Consider the following 23,585-nt stretch of genomic DNA (forward strand, 5'->3'; position numbering starts at 1 on the left):
CATGATCTGAGTTCCACATCCATATCATTTCTAAACAAAGAATCTATTCAAATGACTGTTAATTATAAAAATGCTACTTTTATATTATTTTTGTGACAAATCCTATATGAATTTGTATAAGAATAACTTTTCTTAAAAAAAAAATAATAAAATAATTACATCATTATGCATAAATTTTAATATCAATTTTTATTTTATTTTATTTGTATTGGCATCTTCCTTCTCCATACACACATACCAACTACGCACTCAACCACACCACATCTATATAAACCACATGCCTCTCCTACCACAACCTCAGGAAAGCTCAAGCCAACCTAGCATTTCCTCTCTCTCTCTCTCTCTCTCTCTCTCTCTCTCAAGAATTAGTTCTTGTTTGCTCCAAACAATACTTCCTTTCAATAATTCACTATAAACCCATTTTCCATTCCCCTTCTCTACCCAACCTCTTTTCTAAGTTTTTCATAAAAACCAACCACCATGGAGAACAACAAACACCATCAAAACGGCGTCGCTTCACCCGGTTTCTGCCTGCAAGACCCCTTGAACTGGGGGGCAGCGGCGGAGTCACTGAAGGGCAGCCATTTGGACGAAGTGAAGCGGATGGTGGCGGAGTTCCGGAAGCCGGTGGTTAGGCTCGGCGGCGAGACCTTGACGATATCTCAGGTGGCAGCGATCGCCGCCCGTGGCGGTGATGTGACGGTGGAGCTTTCGGAGACGGCGAGGGAAGGAGTGAAGGCTAGCAGTGATTGGGTTATGGAGAGCATGAACAAAGGGACTGATAGTTATGGTGTTACTACTGGTTTTGGTGCTACTTCTCATAGGAGGACTAAACAAGGAGGTGCTCTTCAAAAGGAGCTTATTAGGTAACATAACTAACCTCTCTCAATTTACAGTTATTTTACAGAATTATATACAATACAACTCTCTCGAACTTGTCCATGCGGGACTTAAAAAAAAATGAGACACACTTCATTCCATAAATTTCTCTTGGTCCAAAATAATAAAAGGCACAATTTTAAATAAGTCAACATGACATGAGATTCACTATTTTGAATCTATTGTTATTTATAATATTCGTAATTAATTTCTATATACAGATTTTTTTCCCCCTTAACTTATAACAGCAAAATATAATTAAATGTCATTTAAATGAATAATTAATTTTAAAATGATGTCTTAATACATTTATGTTATTCTATATATAAATTTTATATATCTTTTGATATATCTTTTCTTTTAGTAAATGATTTGTGAAACTTTATTTTAAAATATATTGTTAAAATTTCAAAATTCTTGTATTTTTTTTCTTCAAGTTTTTGATACATAATTTTACACAAGTATTACATAAAGGTGTTATTTTTATAATTGAACCTTATCTTGATAATCACATTATTCTATAGTTCGATTTAAAATAAAAACAAAAATAAAAATAAAATTGTGTCATTGATTTATCATATACTTTTTGGAGCACTTTTCAAAGCATTCTAACCGCCAAAATTTATTTTTTGAACACACAAGACTCAAATTGTCAAATAATTTGACATCTATGATCTTAACAATGAATCTCCATTTTCTTACAAAATATTAAGTTGCATTATAAAATAAAATAAAATAAATTGCTAAGTACATGACTCCAAGATCACAGATTAGAACACTAACAAAAATATCAATAAAAGTCCAATAAAAAAAATTATTAACTAAGACATAAGATTCGTATGTGAGTTCGATGCGAAATCTACTTAATATTATGTCGGATTGTATGTTTATTAATACGTTTGTTAATGTTTTAAGCAATTATTAGTGTAGCGAACTTATTGGGGTATATTATCGGCGTCCATTATTTATTTGCCACTTAGTAAATCATTTTTTCTTTCAATATTTTTTATATTATAAATTCAAGATCTAAACATAAGCCTATTGAATTGGCTAAATTAATTGGTTTTCAAACACACTTTTCAATTTTAGATTTGGGTTTACAACAATCTATTAAAAAACTATTTCTTTTGCTTAAGAGAATGGGATGACGGTACACCATTCAAATTGGTTGGTAGCACCATGTCAATAATTAATAAATCATCAAAGCATAGGCATTGAGATCTGGCTTTGATTTGAGTTCTTGTCACCTAGATAAAATTAATGAAGTCTAGTAGATCTTATAGTTGTATCACTCAAGTTTCCCCAAATTTATCATATCTTTTAATTTTATGACAAATTTAGTTCTCTATGCTAACCTTATGTTGATTTTTTTTTTTTTTTTTTTAAATGACAGGTTCTTAAATGCTGGAATATTTGGCAATGGAGTAGAGTCTGGCCACACATTACCACATTCAGCAACAAGAGCCGCCATGCTCGTAAGGATCAACACCCTCCTCCAAGGCTACTCCGGCATTAGATTTGAAATTCTAGAAGCCATTACCAAATTTCTCAACAAGGACATCACTCCATGCCTCCCGTTGCGCGGCACGATAACCGCCTCTGGTGACCTCGTCCCCTTGTCTTACATTGCTGGGCTTCTGACCGGTCGTCCCAATTCCAGGGCAGTCGGACCCACTGGAGAAACTCTCCGCCCTGATGAAGCCTTCTGCCTGGCCGGGGTCGAGGGAGGGTTTTTCGAGTTACAACCAAAAGAAGGCCTTGCACTTGTCAATGGCACAGCTGTCGGTTCTGGTCTCGCTTCTATGGTTCTTTTTGAGGCTAACGTACTCGCCGTGTTGTCAGAAGTTTTGTCAGCGATTTTCGCCGAAGTCATGCAAGGAAAACCTGAATTCACTGACCATTTGACACACAAATTGAAGCACCATCCAGGCCAAATTGAAGCTGCAGCCATTATGGAACACATTTTGGATGGTTCTTCTTATGTCAAGGCAGCTCAAAAACTACATGAAATGGACCCATTGCAAAAACCAAAACAGGACAGGTATGCCCTTAGAACATCACCACAATGGCTAGGACCACTTATTGAAGTAATCCGATCATCGACAAAGTCGATTGAAAGAGAGATCAACTCTGTCAATGACAACCCCTTAATCGATGTTTCGCGGAACAAGGCCTTACATGGTGGCAATTTCCAAGGTACCCCAATTGGAGTGTCCATGGACAATACCCGTTTGGCTGTAGCAGCGATAGGAAAGCTCATGTTTGCCCAATTTTCTGAGCTTGTCAATGACTTGTACAACAATGGGTTGCCATCGAATCTTACAGGAGGGCGCAATCCGAGCTTGGATTATGGTTTCAAGGGAGCAGAGATAGCCATGGCCTCGTATTGCTCAGAACTCCAGTTCCTTGCCAATCCTGTAACCAATCATGTCCAAAGCGCCGAGCAACATAACCAAGATGTGAACTCCTTAGGCCTAATCTCTTCAAGAAAAACCGCTGAAGCTATTGATATCTTGAAGCTCATGTCCTCTACATATCTAGTGGCACTATGTCAAGCCATAGATTTGAGGCATTTGGAGGAGAATTTGAGGAACACTGTCAAGAACAGTGTTAGCCAAGTCGCCAAACGCACTCTAACGATGGGTGTTAATGGGGAACTTCACCCTTCAAGATTTTGCGAAAAGGAATTGCTTCGAGTGGTGGATCGCGAACACGTGTTTGCGTACATTGACGATCCCTGCAGCGCAACCTACCCCTTGATGCAAAAATTGAGACAAGTCCTTGTTGAGCACGCCTTGAAAAATGGCGACGCTGAGAAGAATGTGAGCACTTCGATCTTCCAAAAGATCAGAGCGTTTGAGGAGGAACTTATGGCATTGTTGCCTAAAGAGGTGGAGAGTGCACGAAGAGCGGTTGAGAGTGGGAATCCGGGAATTCCAAACCGGATTAAGGAGTGCCGGTCCTATCCACTATACAAGTTTGTGAGGGAGGAATTGGGAACTTGTTTTCTGACCGGAGAGAAGGCATTGTCGCCTGGAGAGGAGTTTGACAAGGTTTTCACAGCAATGTGTGAGGGACAAGTGATTGATCCATTGTTGGATTGTCTCAAGAGTTGGAATGGTGCTCCTCTTCCAATCTGTTAAAGCAATGTACTACATTGGATTTTCTATTTTTATTTTTTGGTTTTTGTAGCTTGTCTCAAATTTTATTTTATGATCACGTAGTTCAATTCAATGGGATTGTATTGATTATGATGTAAAACTCTGTTATGTCTATGTTTCTACCTTTATACAACAATCAATGGAATGCCAAAGTTGTTGGTGACTAGATAGCTTAGTGTTTTCAATTTAAAATTTCAATTCACTGTGAAATGTTTGGGATTTTGAACTAGAAGTAGGGTTATGAGATCCATTTCAACATTATTGCCTTATGAAGGAATTACATGCATTTTTGTACAATAGTCATTTGAAAACCAATCTTTGAATTATTCTTGGAAATAATTTTTCATGGACTACATTATTTCATATAGCTTCATAGATCCTTTAAAATACTTTGAACCCTAGTTTGCTTTCTTTGTGGGATCTAGCTTATGGTAAGTTGTTGGCACAATGGCACCCCATTCTTACTTCATCGTTCCACTTTTCTTTCTCAACTCTATCTAGGAATTGTTGTCAAGGGTATCTTCTCGGCATTGGATTTTTTTTTTAAACCCCTTGTCTTAAATTTTCTTCTTGTTCAATGGGATTGTCTTTATTGTGAAGTGAATTTCTGTTATATCAATATTTGTCCCTTCTGTATCAATATTCAGATGTGAAACAAATAGGGAAATTTAGTTATAAGCCCCCTTTACCTTCATTTCATTGTTAAAAGGATTAAGAAAAAAATTATACTTTCTAAACCCCCTCATAATTATAAAGTCTTGCATAAAGGACAAAATTTATTATTTAAATATTTTATCAGACTATTATACCTCTTAATTAGATCTTCCCACCTTCTCCGTCTCTCTCCTCATCCGCTCTACCAAGATCAGCGACAGACATCACAGATTTCACGCGCCGGTAGTGGTGGTGGATCTAGATCTGGAACCAACAGATTTAGATCTCACAGTTGAGCAGAAGCAACGGCAGATCTAGATTTTCGATTCAGCAGCAAAGGCAACGTTGAAGACGACGACCTCGTTGACAGTAGCTTCAATTGCCGTCGGTTTCTCGAGGTTATGCTGTTGCGTACAGCGGTGTCGACGTGAAGAATGCTTCGGTGGAGGTGAAGCCGGAGTTTGAATACGGTTACGATGCTAATGTGGTGAAAGGTTCGGAGTTTGATGTGGTGAAACAGTGAAGAAAACAACAACTGAACTTGTGATGAAAGTTCTATCCCAATCCGCAGCACAGAGTCTGCGTAGTCTCTGGATCTCTCTATGGTTGTAAGAAGAACAAGAAAATATATGTATATATATATTTGTGTGTATGAGTGTTGTTGAACACATGTATTCTTTTCATTGAGATTTGTAATTGTTGATCGAGTTTTAGAAGTTTTTCTTCTCAATTAGATATATTGATTTGTTGATTAATTTGTTTTTTTTGTTTGTTTGTTTTTTTATTATTTATTTTTGTTGTTTTTTTTATCTAATTTCATTTGATAGAATCAGAGTAAAATTTTACTCTGGTTCTATTGCTCTGTTTTTTTGTTTTAGATAATGAGAGTAAAATTTTACTCTAATTCTATTGCTCTGTTTTTTATTTGAGAGAATTAGAGTAAAATTTTACTCTAGTGTTTGAATTACAGTAAAATTTTGCTGTTAAGAGGTGATCATTGTCAAACACTTCAGCCGCCACAAACACTGCCTTCGCTTTTTTATTTTTGTGCAAAGTAACATTTTACTTGTAGCTTTAGAGTCTCACAGTTTACTCGTTTTTCAAAGTAACATTTTACTTTTGTACAGAGTAAAATTTTTACTTTTGTGTAGAGTAACATTTTACTAGTTTTTCAAAGTATAATTTTACTTTTATATAGAGTAAAATTTTACTTTTAGCTTCAAAATCTCACAGTTTACACGTTTTTCAGAGTAAAATTTTACTTTTATACAGAGTAAAATTTTACTTTTGTGTAGAGTCTAATATTTTACTAGTTTTTCAGAGTAAAATTTTACTTTTATACAGAGTAAAATTTTACTCTGAAATACACAGTGAAGATGGCTTAATAGGAGAGCTGATAGATATGAGGGTAATATAGTAAAAGAAATAAGTTTTAAAATATTAGATGGTTTTAAAAGTACTTATATAATTCTTGTCCTTTTGAAAGATAAACTAGATAGTGAGGGAGCTATCACCAAATCCCCAAACAAATATTGCTATCAGGATCTTACGAGTCACAAATATATTATGGTTTCTACCGCAAATCTACAATACTCACTAAATGATAATATTACCATTTATATTAGAAATTCTACTCAATACTTGTATGATTGAATTTTATATAGATTTTTTGATAATTTTTTTAAGGCTCTAACATTGCTCTAAAAATTATTTACCATCTTATTATTGTTACACTATATTCATATCCTTATATCATTATGAATGCAATGATAATATAACCAAACCAAACAAAACCTTAAGTCCCATTAAATGGGGTCGGCTACATAAATCCTTCTTCTCTACGTCACCCTATCAAAGGCCATTTCATTAGTTAAATTAAGTAGATCCACATATCTATTTACAACGCTAGCCAACGTTAATCTAGGCCTACCATGTCCCCCTGACACTTCCATCTACCGTTACAATATCGCATCTCTTCACTACTGTCTCTGTTGGTCTCCGTTGAATATAACCAAACTATCTCAATTGATTCTCTCTCAACTTATCTTCTATCGGTGCTACTCATACCCATTCTCGAATATATTCATTCCTAATTCTGACTTGTCTAGTCTTGCCACACATTTACCTTAGCATCCTTATCTCAACCACACTCATCTTATCTACATGTTGATTCTTAGTTGCCCAACACTTCGTCCCATACAACATCACTGATTTAATAACCGTTATATAAAACTTACCTTTTAATCTAATAAATATTTGTTTATCACACAATACCTAGACATACTTCTCTAATTACACCATCTCACCTTAATCCTAAGAATCACATAATTTATTGAATGCAGTAATTGATCTCTCACCATGCCCCTAATGCCAGTGTGCTCGTTCCAACATCTTTGTGCGATCTAGCTTATAGAGTTTGACTTCCTTTCTTATTTTAATTGGAACTAAAAAAATAATAAAAAATAAGAGCAAAGATTAAAAATTTTAATTTTAAAACTCTAAAAAAAATTGTAATGATGTAATAAAAAATAGAGTTTACATATAATGTGATGGGTGTGCTTATGGTTTTGTTTTTGTTTTTTTCATCTTATCACATCACCATAGTTCTATCTTTAAAATTTTAAAATTAGAATTTTTTTATCATTATTGAAAAAATAAAATAAAATAAATAAATTAATAAAATAAATATCATATCCAAATAAATGTTTGAATTTTTTTTTTACAAAAATTTAAAAAAAAATTATCAAATAAACTTTTTAATCTCAAATTAAAAAAGTTTCAATTTTAAAAAGTCAATTAAATTTTTTTTTATCAAATGACACTATTGTGTATATGAAAAAAATTTAAATTTTAAAAATTAAAATAATTTGTAAAAACTAAAGTATTTAAGAGAAATTGAGAAGTAACAAATTAAATAATTTTTCTAAGACAACTTCAATTTTTAGTTAGAAAATAATTTGTTTTAATTATTTATTTTTATATTACTAGTAATATTGCCACTGTCACTAGTCAAGAATAATTTTTGTTCTCTCTCTCTAAAAGGGTATATATTTCCTTTTGGTTCTCTCTCTCTCTCTCTCTCTCTCTCTCTGGTTTGTTTCAGCAAATCGTTCATGGGTTCGCAAATCATGAGACGCCTTCTACGAAGCCATGCGAGCGAGTTCTTCTCACCACAATCCGCTGCAAACCCTAGTTCTTCAGCTAGGGTTTTCTCATTCTTTGATCGGACCCTCTTCTCCTCCGCTGCGCCGACCCCCAATCTGATCCGAGCCACTCTCTTCCCCGGTGATGGAATTGGTCCCGAGATCGCCGAGTCTGTCAAAGAGGTCCTCTCTTTCTCTCTCGATCTCCCTAATATACACACATATATATGTTATACACCTATATGTTTGTGTTGTATTTGGCTTTTTTAGAATATTGATTCGGTTTTTTTCGATTTGAATTTTTGGAATTTTGCTCTTTAATGTTGTTTATTTTCTGTCATTTTTTAATGGGTATTTTGTTTCTTTCCTAAATATTCAAAATTGGGCACTAAATTTGTATGATGCTGTTTGCAATTTATGTGACAAATAGTAATCATTCTGTTTGCTCGCTGAGAAAACAGGGGAAAAGATGGGAAATTTATATATATATATATATATATATATATATTTTGTTTGGTTCTCCTAATCAAATGTCAGAACCAATTAGAGTTGCTAGTTGAATCTTTTTTGTCATTTCACTCTGTTAAGGTTTATATGCAGTCAAATTAAAAAAATTCATATCCTTTTTATTACAACATATATGTTAATTTAGATCTTCCCTATCCTAACATTTTCATTAAACTATTAACTTATCTTCATTTGGTTTCATTCGGTGCTATCATTTTATGATTGTATTATTTCTAATTCTTTCTTTCTAATCTTGTCACATATCCATATTAGCATCTTGATCTCAGCTACACTTGTTTTTCTAATTACCTAACATTTTGTCTTCCTTAGCTATATACCCATATCTAGGGAAATTGTGTACCATATGTCCTAGTTATGCCTTTTGTGGTCTTTAGTTATAACCTATTGTGGTTTTAGTTATGACTTAGTTATACACATTGTTGTGTTAGTTATAACCCACTATGATATTGGTTATGACATTATTTTGGTTATGATTCAGAAGATCTTTGGTTATGACTCATTTGTTTTTTAGTTACACTCAAAATGATCTAGTTATGACATTTCTCATAATGAACCCCACAAATGTCATAACTTGCATATGTTTGAGGGTGTGTACTATAGCATTACCCATATAGCTATTCTATATTATTTTTCTTTCAATTTAATTGGTATTTGTCGATTGTATAACATTCCAAAAGTACTAACTTAGCTGTTCATTGTCCTTAACTATTATTACGGGATGCCCATTGGAGTGTAAGTAGTGATACTTTGTTGATTGTGTCTCTTAGCAGTGGCAAATGTAATCATTTACACTAATGCAGGTGTTTAAATCAGCTGAAGTGCCAATTGAATGGGAGGAACACTATGTTGGGCAGGAAATTGATCCTAGAACCCAAAGTTTTCTTACATGGGAAAGTTTAGAATCAGTACGGAAAAATAAGGTTGGCTTAAAAGGGCCAATGGCCACACCAATTGGAAAGGGTCATAGATCATTGAACCTTACTTTAAGGAAAGAGCTTAATTTGTATGCTAATGTTAGACCTTGCTACAGTCTCCCGGGCTACAAGACTCGCTATGATGATGTAGATCTCATCACCATCCGTGAGAACACAGAAGGAGAGTATAGTGGCCTTGAACATCAAGTAAGTTTATTCGACAATATTCAAATGCAGGCAGAAAAATATCCATCTCATGTTTGATCTGATCGAGTTTTTTTTTTTTTTTTTTTTCTTCTTTCTGGTGTTAGGTGGTGAGGGGTGTGGTTGAAAGTTTGAAGATCATTACTCGTCAAGCAAGTCTGAGGGTGGCTGAATATACCTTTCACTATGCTAAGGCCCATGGTAGAGAGAGAGTGTCTGCAATCCACAAAGCCAACATCATGCAGAAAACTGACGGTCTCTTTCTTAAGGTCCGATTGTTGGACATATTTAAACTGTTTTACAATACGATATTTAATGGATATGGCACCATATTGAGTTTGATTTTTTTTTGTGCAGTGTTGTCGCGAGGTTGCCGAGAAGTATCCTGACATAACATATGAGGAAGTTGTTATTGACAACTGCTGTATGATGGTATAAACAATTCCCTCATCATAATAGTTTGTGCTAGCCAAATTACAATTCCCTGATGGTACAAGTATCTGCTGCACGCTTGTAAATTGCAATATTATCATAAGCAAAATGATATCATTGAAAAGGCATGCCATATTTTTTCCTTCTGAAAACAATTTTATGCCAGTTAAATGGATTAAAATCTTCATAAAATAAAAATGAAAAGTTTGAGAATGACAGTAACTAGTTTACCTTTCTTTATACAGCTTGTGAAAAATCCAGCTCTTTTTGACGTTCTAGTGATGCCTAATCTGTATGGTGACATTATCAGTGACCTTTGTGCTGGGTTGATTGGAGGCCTGGGCTTAACACCAAGGTGTCTTTCTTTTGTTATCTGTTACTGGTTAAGTAGTTATATACATTTGTGTTTTATACTTCTCAAAAGTACATACACGTGTACACATTCATCTTCAGTGTGCAATACAAATACATATCATCTCACTTCATTTGACGTCCTGTGCAGCTGCAATATTGGTGAGGGAGGCATTGCTCTTGCTGAGGCTGTGCATGGTTCTGCACCTGATATTGCTGGAAAGGTCAGTGATCACAGCTATATTATTTTATATGCCTTTTGCATTAGGTGATTTTCCATTGTGTGTCATTATTGACAACTTCTATGGGTGATTGGGTTTGCTTTTTTATGGCTTTTAAAAAAGCCAATGTGTTTGGTAAGTTGCTAAAAAAAAAATTTGTGAAAAAGTTGACGTGACATTTGAGTTTTTTATTTGATAACAAACAGCTTAATGCTTTTTGGCTTTTTTAGCTAGTCCCCAAACACCCTTCAGCTGATGCAAATTGTTTCACTTGAAACTTCCCACTTCTCCAAGCTTTTTGTTAAGTCATCTATGTTGAGTGCAGTTGTTAAGCTATTCCATATGACGATCTGACTTTAGGATCAGGATGAAAGTAATGGAATCATATTCCTTTTTTCTCAGGACCAAGTCCCCTTTATTGTTTAATTCGTCCTGGTGTGCCATAAAATCATAATGGCCGGATTATATCAAAAAAAGTTTGAATGTACTACCACTATTGTTGTAAGATTAAATAATTCATTTACTAGTAAGGTGATGCATTCATTTGGTTGGAGGGAAATACTAGGAACATTGGTAAGTTCAGTCCTTGGGATCATCCGTGGGAGAGAACATGCTTTATTGCTTCTCTTTGGACATTTGAAGGACTGTCAACTGTCATTATTGGTTTCTAGTCTCTCTTGAGAGAGGTATAGAGAAATCCTTCATATACTTTGAAGCCTCCTTTTAGAGGTAGGCCAGCACTAAATTATATTTTCTTTTGTATAATAGTTGCAAATTGGGGGAATGATAAGAGATTACTTGGGAATGTGGTAGTTAGTTTCTTCTTTGAAACTGATAGGCAAGATGATAGTGCTGATTGATCCCTTAGGATGCCTCCAAGCTCACATTACTGAGATTGTTGACCATTGCTGCCCTTTTCAACATTTACTGATCCAAAAGAGTTTTCTTGGATGATTATAGAGGATTCTTCTATTATGTTTGAGTTGTTGCTCGTTTTTTGTTATGTTATTTTGGTTTGTTGTTTTGAGGGACTCCTTGTCACTCTTTCATTAAACTCTTCTTTCTTTGGTGCTGTTTCATCTTATAGAAGTCAATTTTTTAGTTAGTGATTTTTGTTGTGGTTCAATCTTGTGTAGAATCTGGCAAACCCAACAGCTCTAATGTTGAGTGCTGTAACGATGCTTCGCCATCTGGAGCTGCATGATAAAGCTGATCGGATCCAGAGTGCTATCCTTGCCACAATTGCTGAAGGGAAGTACCGAACTGCTGACCTTGGTGGCTCTTCAACAACCACTGATTTTACTAAGGCAATTATTGATCATCTCTGAAGAATGCTTCTTCATATTTGATTCTGGCAAAGTACTCGACAACAAATTGCTCCTTTTTTGATATTCTTTTCAAAGCAGTGTTTTCATATACTCTATAGTAGTGATTTTACCTTTATTTTTTAGAAGTTAGCCAATTATATCTTGGCACGAAGACGCTCACCAGAATTTGTCGATAGAATTAACCATGGCCTCGCCGTTCTTTTGCAAAACATCTGAAAGTAGAGAGAGATAACAGAAGCACAACTGTATAAAGTACCTCTCGTGGTTCGTTCTTTTTATTATCTTCGCATGGATTGAATAAAAGCATCACAATTTTCTCTAATTCGTCCTCTTATCCGTCACGGCTAGGGTATGACTCTTCATTTACTGTGGTTTACCTCTTTAACTTTGATACAATCATCATTTTACTTTTCATTGAGATGTATTATATAAGTTTTGAATTCACAAAACCTGTTTTCAGCACATTTTCACAGGGATGGAGTTCCTACATTTTGCAGAGTTAGGGTTTACATATTAGTTTGCTTGAAAGGTTTTTTGGCACGATTGCATAAGACAGATGCAAAGTGGATGTTTGTGGCAAACGGATCTTTTGCTTTGATGGTTATCTTAATTTTAATTGGCATGGTGCAAATAAATGAAATGATCTGTGTTTCTAAGAATATGTAGGCATTTTTTCGAGCTTGTATTGGGAAATATTTGTTTCCTGGCTTTTGCATTGACAAAAATATTACACAGCCCCAATGTTTATTGTCGAGGCTTCGGAGAATTTAAATACACCAGCAATTGCAAGGAATTTACCCAATCATTAGATACAATTTAACATTAAAATTAATCTGTGATCTGCATTAATGTTGCGAAAATTCATCCATTAGCTCATTAGGCCTAAGACATGCATTAGACATTTTAAAAATTGGTTTCTTGCATAAGCTAGTTGATCCAAAAAGAGCATTCTAAAACAAGAACAGTCTAATTTTGATTCTATAAAAACGCCTGCGTATGGAAAGCAAAAGCAAAAGCAAAAGCAATACACCATAATTTGTGAGCAAAACATATATTGCAATACACTAGGTAAAATCAGCAAAAAAATAAAATAAAAAACAAAAAAGACTACATAATGTTTCCTATGCCCATGGCATTGGCAGCACCATTTTGTTGTGTTTTTTTTTTTCTTTTTTTTGCAATGACTAATTAAAGATGATGCCTCCACCATGGTTCTTCTATTTTCCTGTAGCACTAATGTAATTAAACTATTTTTGTACTTCCAAATGTCCCAAACACCTTGCCGTCTGTACGAAAACCATCCTAAAATATCACTCTTTAGCCTGACAAGTCATCAGCAGAGAAGCAAAACTAACTCTGATGGCATCTTTAAGTTGAATTCAACTTAACCGGAGTTAAGGACTGGCTTCAAAGCTCTGAAGCAGGCGAGTTGATAATGCTGATGGGCAGCCTGGGGCCAGACAAAGAACCCCTGATAACAGGTAAGCTGGTATTGTTGCCAGTCGGTCGGCAAGACGCTACTGATGAATTACCGGGTGATTGCTGACTTGGCATCATCCCATTAGAAAGGTGTGGAAGGTAGGGCGGTGACACTTCTGGCAAAGGTCTGAAGCGTTGTAGGTGTGGGGCAGGGGCTCGAAATTCACAAGCAGCAGCAATGTTCCCCTTGCAATAGATCACGGAGTTGAAATTGGGTCCACATGGACTAGGCAAGTGAACTGCTGAAGAATGGTCCGGTCGCATCACAGGTAGAGCAGTGGTTGACAGGCTTGCCAAAGATTGTTCAATTCTCGGGGCAGTCCTTGGGGTAGTTTGCTGAACTCCTGATGAATGGCTCACCTGCAAGCTTGCCAAAGATTGTTCAGTTCCCATGGCAGTTGTTGCAGTAGTTTGGTGACTTGCTGATGCATGACTTGCCATCTGCACTATCGGGGGGAAACAGGTGAAACCAGTGTTATCAGAAAATGCTAATACCCTAACAAATTACGTTTTGGAACACACACTGTCAAACATGAATTACTTTCGCAATCTCAAAAGTTTTTTCTAATATATTTCCTTAAATTTTCCTTAAAAGAGAAAAAAAAAAATCAAATACAATGAAATAAATCTAAGGTGAATAAAGTTTTGATATGAAAAAAAGGTTAAAAGAGGGTCATAATGCTCATCCAAATATGTTGCTACTGGAATAATTTGAGAAATAATAATAAATAAATAAAAAACGCCAACATTTTATTGAATGTCCAATTGTTAAAAAAATACTTTAGATTAGAAGTACATACCGAAATTTTTAGTGGAAACTATACTCATTTTACCACAATTTAGAGCATGTGGCGTACCTTGTTCATGTTACCCTTAACATAGGGTGAAACAGTAATTGGCAAGGCTGATGAAGATTGTTCAGATCCTGTGGTAGTCATTGCAGTGGTTTGCTGAATTTCTGATGCATGATTCATGGTCTGAACCTGTGGGGAAACAGGTGAACCAGTAATTGGCACTGTTTTCGAATATTGTTCAGCAGGTCCTGTGGTCATCCGTGCAGCAGTTTGCTGAACAGCCAGTGAATGGTCCACCAATTGCGCAGGTGGGATAGTAGGAGCACCAGTCATGGGAAGGTTAGTCATAGATTGTTCCGGGCACAGAGTAGTCCTTCCAGCAGTTTGATGAACTTCTGATGAATGCGTCTCGACTTGAATTGGTGGGGACACAGGTGGACTGGTCATTGGCAGACTTGCTGACGATTGTTTGAGTCTTGACTTACTCCTTGAAGCAGTTTGCTGATGATATAGCTGAGATATTTCGTTCATGAATCCAGGTATAGTCACTGCAAGGACATATATTGAAAAGTAGTTGGTGTTAGAAAGGAAAGTTGGTTCTGAGAGAGATTTAAGAGCTCATGCTCTAAACAATGCCCAACTACGAAAAATGTCATCACATTCTCCCTCAAATTGAGTCCACTGATCTGCCTAAATGACAAGCATGCATGGAAATGCTCGTGCATCTTGTCTGGCTATCTCTAAATAAGCAGCTATTGAATCCTTGCCCAAGTAAAAATAGATAATAACAGACCAAATTCATGAAAGTGTAAATTTTTTTACATCTAAAAGTTCAGAATTTTGCCAATTTCCCAAAGTTCTCAGAATTGAAGTGTTTAAAACAAAAACAAAAAAATATGGAAGCTATCAACTATCTAAAGGATATGATTGAGCCATGTTTCTTAAACCTGTCTTCTAGAATTTCAACTAACTGCTTAATGTTTAATCTCACGGACAATCAAAATGTATAATCAGAAACAGAGTAATGATATTTGTCAAAATTTGGTCCTGTCTCAACGTCACCCAAAACAGAGGTACATTAACACAGAGTCAAACATATCTGCTTCCAAAGAGTTAAATACCTTCTTGTGTTCCATGTGAACCAGCTGCTTTGGCGTCGTCATATTTTTCAGTCAAAGCCTTAGCCAATAACTTATTCGCATACACTTTGTTGTAATAGGTCTCAAAATCCTTTTTCTCTTGCACTAATGCTGTCTCAGAATCCGAAGCAACATGTCATACCTCTTACGTACCGCATCTACCTCTTTTTCACACGCAGCTTTGAGCCACAATTTCTACAAGCAAAGTAGAATATTATTCAACAAAATGTGAAATGAGTGAGGTCTAATTAACACCCAATTGAAGATTGACAATAATATATTAGGGGAAAAAAGGGGACGGGGGAATGAAAAAGAAAGTTATGCTAGACAAACTGTGTCTCCGTGCAACTTGATAGCTTGCTCCTTATCCTTCTGTATTCTTTCCATTTCCATTTGGAGCAAGTCTGAGCAATCAGACTGAGGCACCTCAGGAAGAACAGGGGAAGATTGTACCAGGTGATTGTTTCCAGCTTGAACTGCAGTCATGTATTGACTTGAGTTACCCGTTGAACCCTCTTGCTGGATGTATTGAAACTTGTGCCTGTTGATCACAGGCACGACTAATTATTAAATTGTCAATTTAAACTCCTACAACCACATATTTTTAATCTCTCTTATAATCAAGTAGTCCTTACTCTTTTTTTCTTTATTTTCCTTTTTGCTGTGAAAGAGTTGGACATTCAAAGTAATTTTACAAGCAGTTGCAACAACTGAAAAAGACGGACACGTAATAAGATGACACATTGGTAAGTGAAAGAAAAAGAAACACCAATCACCATGGACAACACAAAAGATGTGTAGGCTTTTGATTGGACTTCAAAAGACCTTTTCACATTACAATTTCAGTGTATTATCCAACCTATCAGACTTTTGATTGGCATACTCATGTATTTTTCCTATGGCATAAAGATAATAAAAGATTATCAAAATTAATCAACAAAATTAAACAATCAAGAAAAAAGAGCTACATACCTGATGTGGGTGTTCTTCACTACCTTGGTCTGGGAAAATCTGCAGTTGCATTTTAGGTAAGCTAGTTCCAATCAACTCCGAAGGAGGTGCCTCTCTGGTGATGGGAATTACTGCTCGAACACGCTGCCCGGCCTCTATGACAGTTTCTTCTAAGGCGGAGGCATTTGTTCCATCACTTCCTCTTGAGATACCATGAGCCGCTGGAGGCACAGTTAAAGAATCACTTATGCAAATGGAATTATCGATTTTATCAGTCAGACGTGGCAAGCATTTATATTTCTTTCTGGCAGAGCGTCCTCCTGCTGGAAGAAAAAGGTTATTAAGCAAAGAAGTTGTAAAGGATTTAAAGAAATAATAATGAAGATGTGCGAACACACAAAATAGGGTGGGGTGAATTACACTTTTTATCCTTATAATTTGACCTAAGTTTCACTTTGTTCCCTATTGTTTCAATTTCAACAATTTGATCCCTACACTTTAGTCCAGTTTCAATTTGTTCCTTCTGTCCAAATTACAATGTACACCTCGGGGAGATTGACATGTGTTACAAAATCATTCATTTTAACATCCAATTTGAACAGAAGAACCAAATTGAAATTGGACTTAAAGTGTAAGAATGACATTGTTCAAATTGAAACAATAGGGACCAAAATGAAATTTGGTTCAAATTGTAAGGGTGAAAAGTGTAATTTACCCCCCAAAAATAATAATAATAATAAATTTGGAAGTGCCAGCTAGGTTGCAGTCCTTGGCCCCATCATGTAGTTTCCTTTCCTTCTTCATTCTTGGTTTTGATGGCATAAGATCAACAGTGTCATTGACCACCGCCCTGTGTTTCCTTCGAGTAGTATCTTCTATAAACTCAGTTTCTTGTACTGGCAAATAATTGACGTGTTGAATTCTTCTTCGAATCCTCGGTGACGAACCAGACAAAAATTTCCACCTAGGATGCCTTCCTTCAAGTAAATTTGTCCAAAAAACATGTGGTGATTCATTATGCAGCAATTGATGTGTCACAGAAAAATTTTCCACCAATTGAGCTTCCACTTCTCCAGGTAATGAAAAATTTCCGCGATAAGTTCCTTCAGTCTGCTGTACTTCCAAAACGATTGAGTTATTAGGAATCCTGCTGTCACCATGGTCGGACAACAATGCTGACAACTCAGATACCACATCATTTATAAAAGTATGTTCAGAAGTAATGTTTGATTGTGAAACTGATGTGTTACAACGAAGCTTGTTTAGTAGATGGGGAGCACCCCAAGTTAGCAGTGAATGACAAATACTCCAACTTAAATTCTGTATATTGCTATCAAGAGAGACACCATGTTTGGCAAGAATTGGTACTTTCTCTTCCAGGGTATAGGATGAATACAAACGGAATACTTTCAACTGCTCAAACTGTGACTCGATAGTGATCTTACGTAGGGCTCTTAAATCATTCCGTGGATCACAATCACTGTTGAATATTATAACGGTGTCCACAGACAACAGTTAAATGCTGCGAAGACAGGCACGACTTTCAATTAAAAACACAAATTTATTGCTTCCTTTACCGTTGAACAAGTCCAGGGCAGCTTGCTTCTTCGAAGGAATAATTTCTCCACCATCAATGTGTGCGTAAGAATCTTTGCCAAACCTTTGATGGACAAAGTCGTCCAAAATGTCTCCAATAGAAATCAGCCCAGAACTACCAATTGACTGTCAATGTCGCAAGAAGTTGTATCTCATCAATTTTTTAACCCTCAAAGCAATTAAAATTAAAAAATAAAAGACTATAGAATTTAACCAGAACAGTATCACATTAGTTTTCATCTATACAAAATTACACCACTACAGTAAGGTTCACTGCAAAAACAGAGGGGGAAAAACAATCAATATGAAGTATGGGTCTCATGGAAATATATACCATGCAGAAGGTAAAGTAAGGCCCACTTTGGTTGACTGTTATTCAACTAAACTTTTGAAATTTAAGTGATCTAAATCTTCGACCATATCATCAATATTCTTTACACCTTTCAACCCCTCTCTGTGTGTCTCCTCCCTTTTAACTTCTTTGTGCTGCCTAGACGGTTCGGTTGCCTGAGCTTTTTCAGACTTTTAGAAGCACCTAAACTAGGAAAATTTTCTATTTAAACCAAATTGTTTAGAGAACTCCGCCGGGGTTGCTTAAGCCCAGATAAAGGAAGAGTATCGTGTGTTAGGTAGCCGACAGCCAACACGTAAAAAAGCCGTTCAGATCTTTTATGACATGAAGCCTAATACTCTGAATCGATTAAATATTATGTCGTTCCCCTTAAGTGACGCATTGCGCCCGCCTCCGGATGTTTTGAAAAGTGAGCAAAAGGCGCCACATCGAAGCCTAGGTGCGGTGAAAAATGGACAAAGGTTTTTGAGTTTTTCTGAATAAACGTGGATAAAGAAGTTAGTCCAAGATTATAGGTTTAGGGTAGCCACTTGGAATATAAAAACTTTAACCGGCAAAACTATGGAATTGATAGATGTCATGATTAGGAGGAGAGTTAATATAGCTGGTGTATAAGAAACTAATTGAACGGGTGAGAAAGCTAGGGAAATAGAGGATACCGGCTTTAAGTTATATTATAGTGGTAAGGATAGACACAAGAATGGAGTAGGAATAATAGTTGCCAAGAGTCTTGTAGAAAACGTAGGTGTGGTCATTGAGAGAGGTGATAGGATTATGTTAGTTAAACTAGTTATTGAAGAGAATATAATATACGTTATTAGTGCATACAGCCCCCAAGTAGGATTAGATGATCAGACTAAGAGAATTTTTTTGGACCAAATGGATGAGGTATTACAAGAGATACTCGTAAGAGAAAACCTAGTTATAGGTGGTGATTTCAATGGCCATGTAGGAGTAAATAAACTAGGGCATGAGAGGGTGCATGGTGGGAATGGTTTCGATGATAGAAATGAGGCTAGAGAGAGTACTTTAGATTTTACGTTGGCTTCTGACCTAGGGGTGGCCAATACTATGTATAAGAAGAGAGAGGAGCATTTTATAACCTTCAAGAGTAGGTCAATTAAGAGCCAAATAGATTACTTTCTAGTAAGAAAAGGGGACCGTCTAAAATGCAATGACTGTAAGGTGATTCGTGGAGAGAGCTTGACGTTTCAACATAGGATTTTGGTACTACATTTATGCTTTAAAGGGCAACACCAAACTCGGAAAGATAGTGGACGTTGCAAGACTAGACGGTGGGACCTAAAAAGGGATAAAGTAAACACATTTAAGAATAGAATGGATAAAGAAGGTACTTAGGACTTGAAAGAGGATGCTAACACTATGTGCAACTCAATGGCCAATTGTATGAGGAGAATCTTAAGGGAACCAACTTTAGAGAAACTTGGTGGTGGAGGGAGGAGGTCAAAACAGTAATAAAGACGAAAAAAAAGAGCTTTAAAAAGTGACAAAATGATAGAACTGAGAAAAATCTTAAGCGCTACAGAATAGCTAATAAGGAGGTCAAAAAAGTAGTGAGGAAGACTAAGTTGAAAGCCTATGATGACCTATACACTAAACTAGATAGTAAGTAGGGAGAGAAGAGGATATACAAGCTTGCTGAAATAAGAGAGAGGAAAATAAGAAATTTTAATCATGTTAAATGCATCAAGGGTGAGAACTCTAAGGTGTTAATGGAAGAATGAAGAGATTAATGGAGGTGGAAGAACTATTTTGAGAAGTATTTAAATATTGTGTTACATGGACTCGGCACTTTGGGGCGAAGTACTCGACACGACACAACACGACACGACACGGGTGCGGGTGTGGGATCTATGTCGGATTCGCCTCTTCTCTCTCAGACACGGCTCTTTACAGACAGCAAAAGAAATGAATGAAGAGAAAGGAAAAGAGAACCTAGTCGATATATTATACTATATATAATATATATAATATAAATTATATAATTTAAATTATATATAATATAAATTATATAAAAATTATAATTTTTATCATATATAATAAAATATCTAATTATTATTTCTTAAAATATAGTATAATATTTAATTTTTGTAAATTATTATTCATATTATATTTACATTAACATATGGTATAAATTGCATTAATATAATAATATATAATATTATTCATCCAAAAAAAATTATATAATTAATATATCATAAATAATATAATTTTTATGTCTAAAATAAAAATAACTTATTTTATCATATATAAGAAATAACCAGTAATACGATAAACCAAGACTATAGGTTCTATCGCAGGATTAGGAACTTTGAGGTGGAGATTGCACTTAAGAAGATGAAATCAAATAAGGCTTTAGGACCTGATGATATTCCTATTGAAGCTTAGAAGTGTTTGGGTAAAAAGGGAGTTGCTTGGTTGACTAGGAACATGCCAGATGAGTGGAGGAAGAGTATTTTAGTGCCAATCTATAAGAATAAAGGTGATGTCCAGAATTGTAACTACTATAGAGGAATCAAGCTAATGTGTCATATAATGAAAGTGTGGGAGAGGGTGATGGAACGCCGATTGCGAGACATAACAGAGGTGTCAGAGAATCAATTTGGGTTTATGCCTGGTAGGTCAACAATGGAAGCGATCTATCTTTTGGGGAGAGTAATAGGAAAGTATAAAGAAAAGAAAAGAGACATTCATATGGTGTTTATCGACCTTGAGAAAGCATATGACAGAGTACCCCGAGATATAATATGGTGGGTGTTAGAGAAGAATGGGGTGACAAAAGGCTACATTGACGTGATTAAGGACATGTATAAAGAGGTGGTGACCTCTATTAGATCGCCAGCTAGAGAGAAATGAATTTCCTATCACTGTAGGGTTACACCAAGGATCTACCTTAAGTCCTTATCTTTTTACTTTAGTTATGGACAAGTTGACGATAAATATTCAGGATGACAGGCCATGGTGTATGCTTTTTGCAGACGATATTGTGTTAGTGGATGAGACTAGAGAAGGAGTTAACACAAAGTTGGAGATTTGGAGAAAAACTCTTGAATCTAAAGGATTTCAGATAAGCAGAACTAAGATAGAGTACATGGAGCGTAAATTTGGTAAAAGTGCTGGAAATTGTGTTCATGCATATAATATGATAGTGGTGTTGGTGGTAGATAGTGGCATGTATAGAATATGATAGTGGTGTTGGTGGTAGATAGTGGTATGTATAGAATATGATAGTGGTGTTGGTTGTAGATAGTGGCATGTATAGAATATAATAGTGGTGTTGGTGGTAGATAGTAGCATGTATATAATATGATAGTGGTAGATAGTGGTAATATATAATATGTAAGTGGCATATAATGGGTTATGATGATGTTTGTAATATCTCCTATATAAGGAGTGTCATTTGGTCTTGTAAGATAAGAAGTTTTGAATATAACAAAAATATATTCCTTCTTCCTCATATTTTCGGAGTTCTTCTTCTTCATATTTTCTAAGTTGGTATCAGAGCAACAAAAAACACAGCAGCCCTAAAACCGTCATAGCCATGTCGGAAGTCACGTCCGGAACCACTTCAACCCCTGCCGCTGCCATTCCGGTGAAAACGTCCAACTCTCACTCTGTCCAAATCACCACCATCCGCCTAAATGGTGATAATTTTCTCCGCTGGTCACAATCTGTCCGGATGTATATCCGTGGGCAAGGAAAGATCGGTTACATCACTGGTGACAAGAAGGCTCCTGCTGTTAATGATCCGCTGTTCGACAATTGGGACGCTGAAAACTCCATGGTTATGACATGGTTGGTCAATTCCATGGAGGAGGATATAAGCTCTAATTACATGTGCTATACTACTGCACAAGAATTGTGGGATAATGTTAGTCAGATGTATTCTGACCTAGGAAATCAATCTCAAGTTTTCGAATTAACTTTGAAGTTGGGAGAGATTCGTCAAGGAGATGATTCCGTCACCAAATATTTCAATTCGTTGAAAAAGGTTGTGGCAGGATCTTGACATCTTCAACACATACGAATGGAAATCGGTTGACGACTGCAACCACCACAAGAAAACTGTGGAAGACAGCCGTATTTACAAGTTTCTTGCCGGCCTCAACATTGAGTTCGATGAAGTGCGAGGAAGAATTATTGGCAGACCTCCTCTCTCATCCATTGGCGAAGTATTTGCCGAAGTCAGAAGGGAAGAGAGCCGAAGGAGCGTCATGCTTAAGAAAAAAGGTAATGGTGAATCAATTGAAATTTCTGCTTTAATTAGCGATGCTGCGGCCAACAAGGCTGCAAATTACCAGCGCAGGTTTGATGATAAGCCACGGGTCTGGTGTGATTTTTGCAACAAGCCTCGCCATACACGCGAAACGTGTTGGAAGATTCATGGCAAACCTGTCAACTGGAAAAGCAGCAAACAAGGAGAGAAGAATCGTGGCTTTCCTACCGCTAATGAAGCCGATTCAGGTCCCTTCAACAAAGAGCAGATTGATCAACTCTTAAAGCTGATAAAATCCAACTCCTCAACCGGTACTCCTAGTGTTTTGTTGGCACAAACAGGTAGAAATCCTAAAGCCTTCTCTTGCCTAAACTTCTCTCCGTGGATCATAGATTCCGGTGCCTCCGATCACATGACTAGTTTTTCCCATTTATTTAGTACCTATTTCCCTTGTTCTGGTCATGACAAAATCAGAATAGCCGACGGTAGTTTTTCACCTATTGCAGGAAAATGATTTATTAAACTAACTGAGAAAATTAATCTCAATGCTGTTCTTCACGTCCCCAACTTAGCCTGTAACCTTTTGTCTGTCAGTAAACTATCTAAGGATTCTAATTGTCGTGTTACATTTTTTGAATCCCATTGTGAATTTCAGGACCAGAACTCGGGGATGATGATTGGGCGTGCTAGGATGCTTGAAGGTCTTTACTACTTTGATGAAGTACCTGTTAGTAATAAAAAAGCTCAGAGCTTTAATAGTACCAGTTCAATCTCTGTTCGAGAAAAAATAATGCTATGGCACTATAGGCTAGGACATCCTAGTTTTCTTTATCTGAAACATTTATTTCCAAAAGTATTTAAAGGGATTGATTGTTCTTCTTTTCATTGTGAAAGTTGCATTTTTGCAAAATTTCATCGCTCTACTTATTTGCCAAAACCTTACCAGGCTTCAAAACCTTTTTATTTGATTCATAGTGATGTTTGGGGCCCTTCTAAAATCACTACTCTTTCTGGTAAAAGATGGTTTGTTACATTTATTGATGACCATACCCGCTTATGTTGGATTTATTTGATGAATAAAAAATCTGACGTGAAAAATTTATTCACAAATTTTTACAATATGATTGAAAACCAATTTCAAACCAAAATTGGTATTTTACATTCTGATAATGGAACAGAATATTTCAATGAGCAGTTGGGTGAGTTTTTGGAAAAAAATGGA

General features: G+C 36.0%; 3 protein-coding genes across 13 annotated transcripts in view; 2 read left to right on the forward strand and 1 right to left on the reverse strand.

Moving 5' to 3' along the window:
- The first annotated feature begins 256 nt into the window (after positions 1 to 256).
- On the forward strand, positions 257 to 4,206 carry LOC114308066 (phenylalanine ammonia-lyase). Its single transcript, XM_028253556.2, has 2 exons — positions 257 to 866; positions 2,273 to 4,206. The coding sequence occupies exons 1-2, from the start codon at positions 481 to 483 to the stop codon at positions 4,020 to 4,022; spliced, it is 2,136 nt and encodes a 711-aa protein (XP_028109357.2). The 5' UTR covers positions 257 to 480; the 3' UTR covers positions 4,023 to 4,206.
- A 3,465-nt stretch (positions 4,207 to 7,671) lies between these two features.
- LOC114308067 (3-isopropylmalate dehydrogenase, chloroplastic) lies at positions 7,672 to 12,135 on the forward strand. Its single transcript, XM_082919353.1, has 7 exons — positions 7,672 to 8,020; positions 9,166 to 9,486; positions 9,591 to 9,752; positions 9,841 to 9,915; positions 10,161 to 10,270; positions 10,418 to 10,490; positions 11,624 to 12,135. Exons 1-7 carry the CDS (start codon positions 7,808 to 7,810, stop codon positions 11,813 to 11,815), a joined length of 1,146 nt encoding a protein of 381 aa, XP_082775479.1. The 5' UTR covers positions 7,672 to 7,807; the 3' UTR covers positions 11,816 to 12,135.
- A 582-nt stretch (positions 12,136 to 12,717) lies between these two features.
- LOC114308043 (retrovirus-related Pol polyprotein from transposon RE2) overlaps positions 12,718 to 23,585 on the reverse strand; it is a 71,685-nt gene continuing 60,817 nt past the window's right edge. For 7 of the 11 annotated variants that reach the window (XM_082919357.1, XM_082919362.1, XM_082919363.1 and 4 more), the window contains 5 exons: positions 17,756 to 17,900; positions 16,200 to 16,501; positions 15,561 to 15,768; positions 15,210 to 15,422; positions 14,469 to 14,636 (listed from right to left, as the gene is read on the reverse strand). In XM_082919357.1, coding sequence (XP_082775483.1) covers positions 15,727 to 15,768; positions 16,200 to 16,501; positions 17,756 to 17,900 — 489 coding nt within the window. In that variant the 3' untranslated portion in view covers positions 14,469 to 14,636; positions 15,210 to 15,422; positions 15,561 to 15,726. Of the gene's footprint in view, positions 13,736 to 14,151; positions 14,637 to 15,209; positions 15,423 to 15,560; positions 15,769 to 15,862; positions 15,938 to 16,199; positions 17,901 to 23,585 lie in introns of those variants that run through there. The other 4 variants (XM_082919361.1, XM_082919360.1, XM_082919354.1 and 1 more) reach the window with 4 other exon arrangements.

This window comes from Camellia sinensis, chromosome 3 (genome assembly GCF_055761805.1).
Source record: "Camellia sinensis isolate YWXY chromosome 3, ASM5576180v1, whole genome shotgun sequence".
Lineage (NCBI taxonomy): Eukaryota > Viridiplantae > Streptophyta > Magnoliopsida > Ericales > Theaceae > Camellia > Camellia sinensis.

Coding starts and splice junctions, on each gene's coding strand:
- LOC114308066 (XM_028253556.2), top strand. CDS start 481: ATGGAGAACAACAAACACCATCAAAACGGCGTCGCTTCACCCGGTTTC. Junction 867..2,272: donor CTTCAAAAGGAGCTTATTAG/GTAACATAACTA, acceptor TTTAAATGACAG/GTTCTTAAATGCTGGAATAT.
- LOC114308067 (XM_082919353.1), top strand. CDS start 7,808: ATGGGTTCGCAAATCATGAGACGCCTTCTACGAAGCCATGCGAGCGAG. Junction 9,487..9,590: donor ATAGTGGCCTTGAACATCAA/GTAAGTTTATTC, acceptor TTCTGGTGTTAG/GTGGTGAGGGGTGTGGTTGA. Junction 9,753..9,840: donor CTGACGGTCTCTTTCTTAAG/GTCCGATTGTTG, acceptor TTTTTTGTGCAG/TGTTGTCGCGAGGTTGCCGA.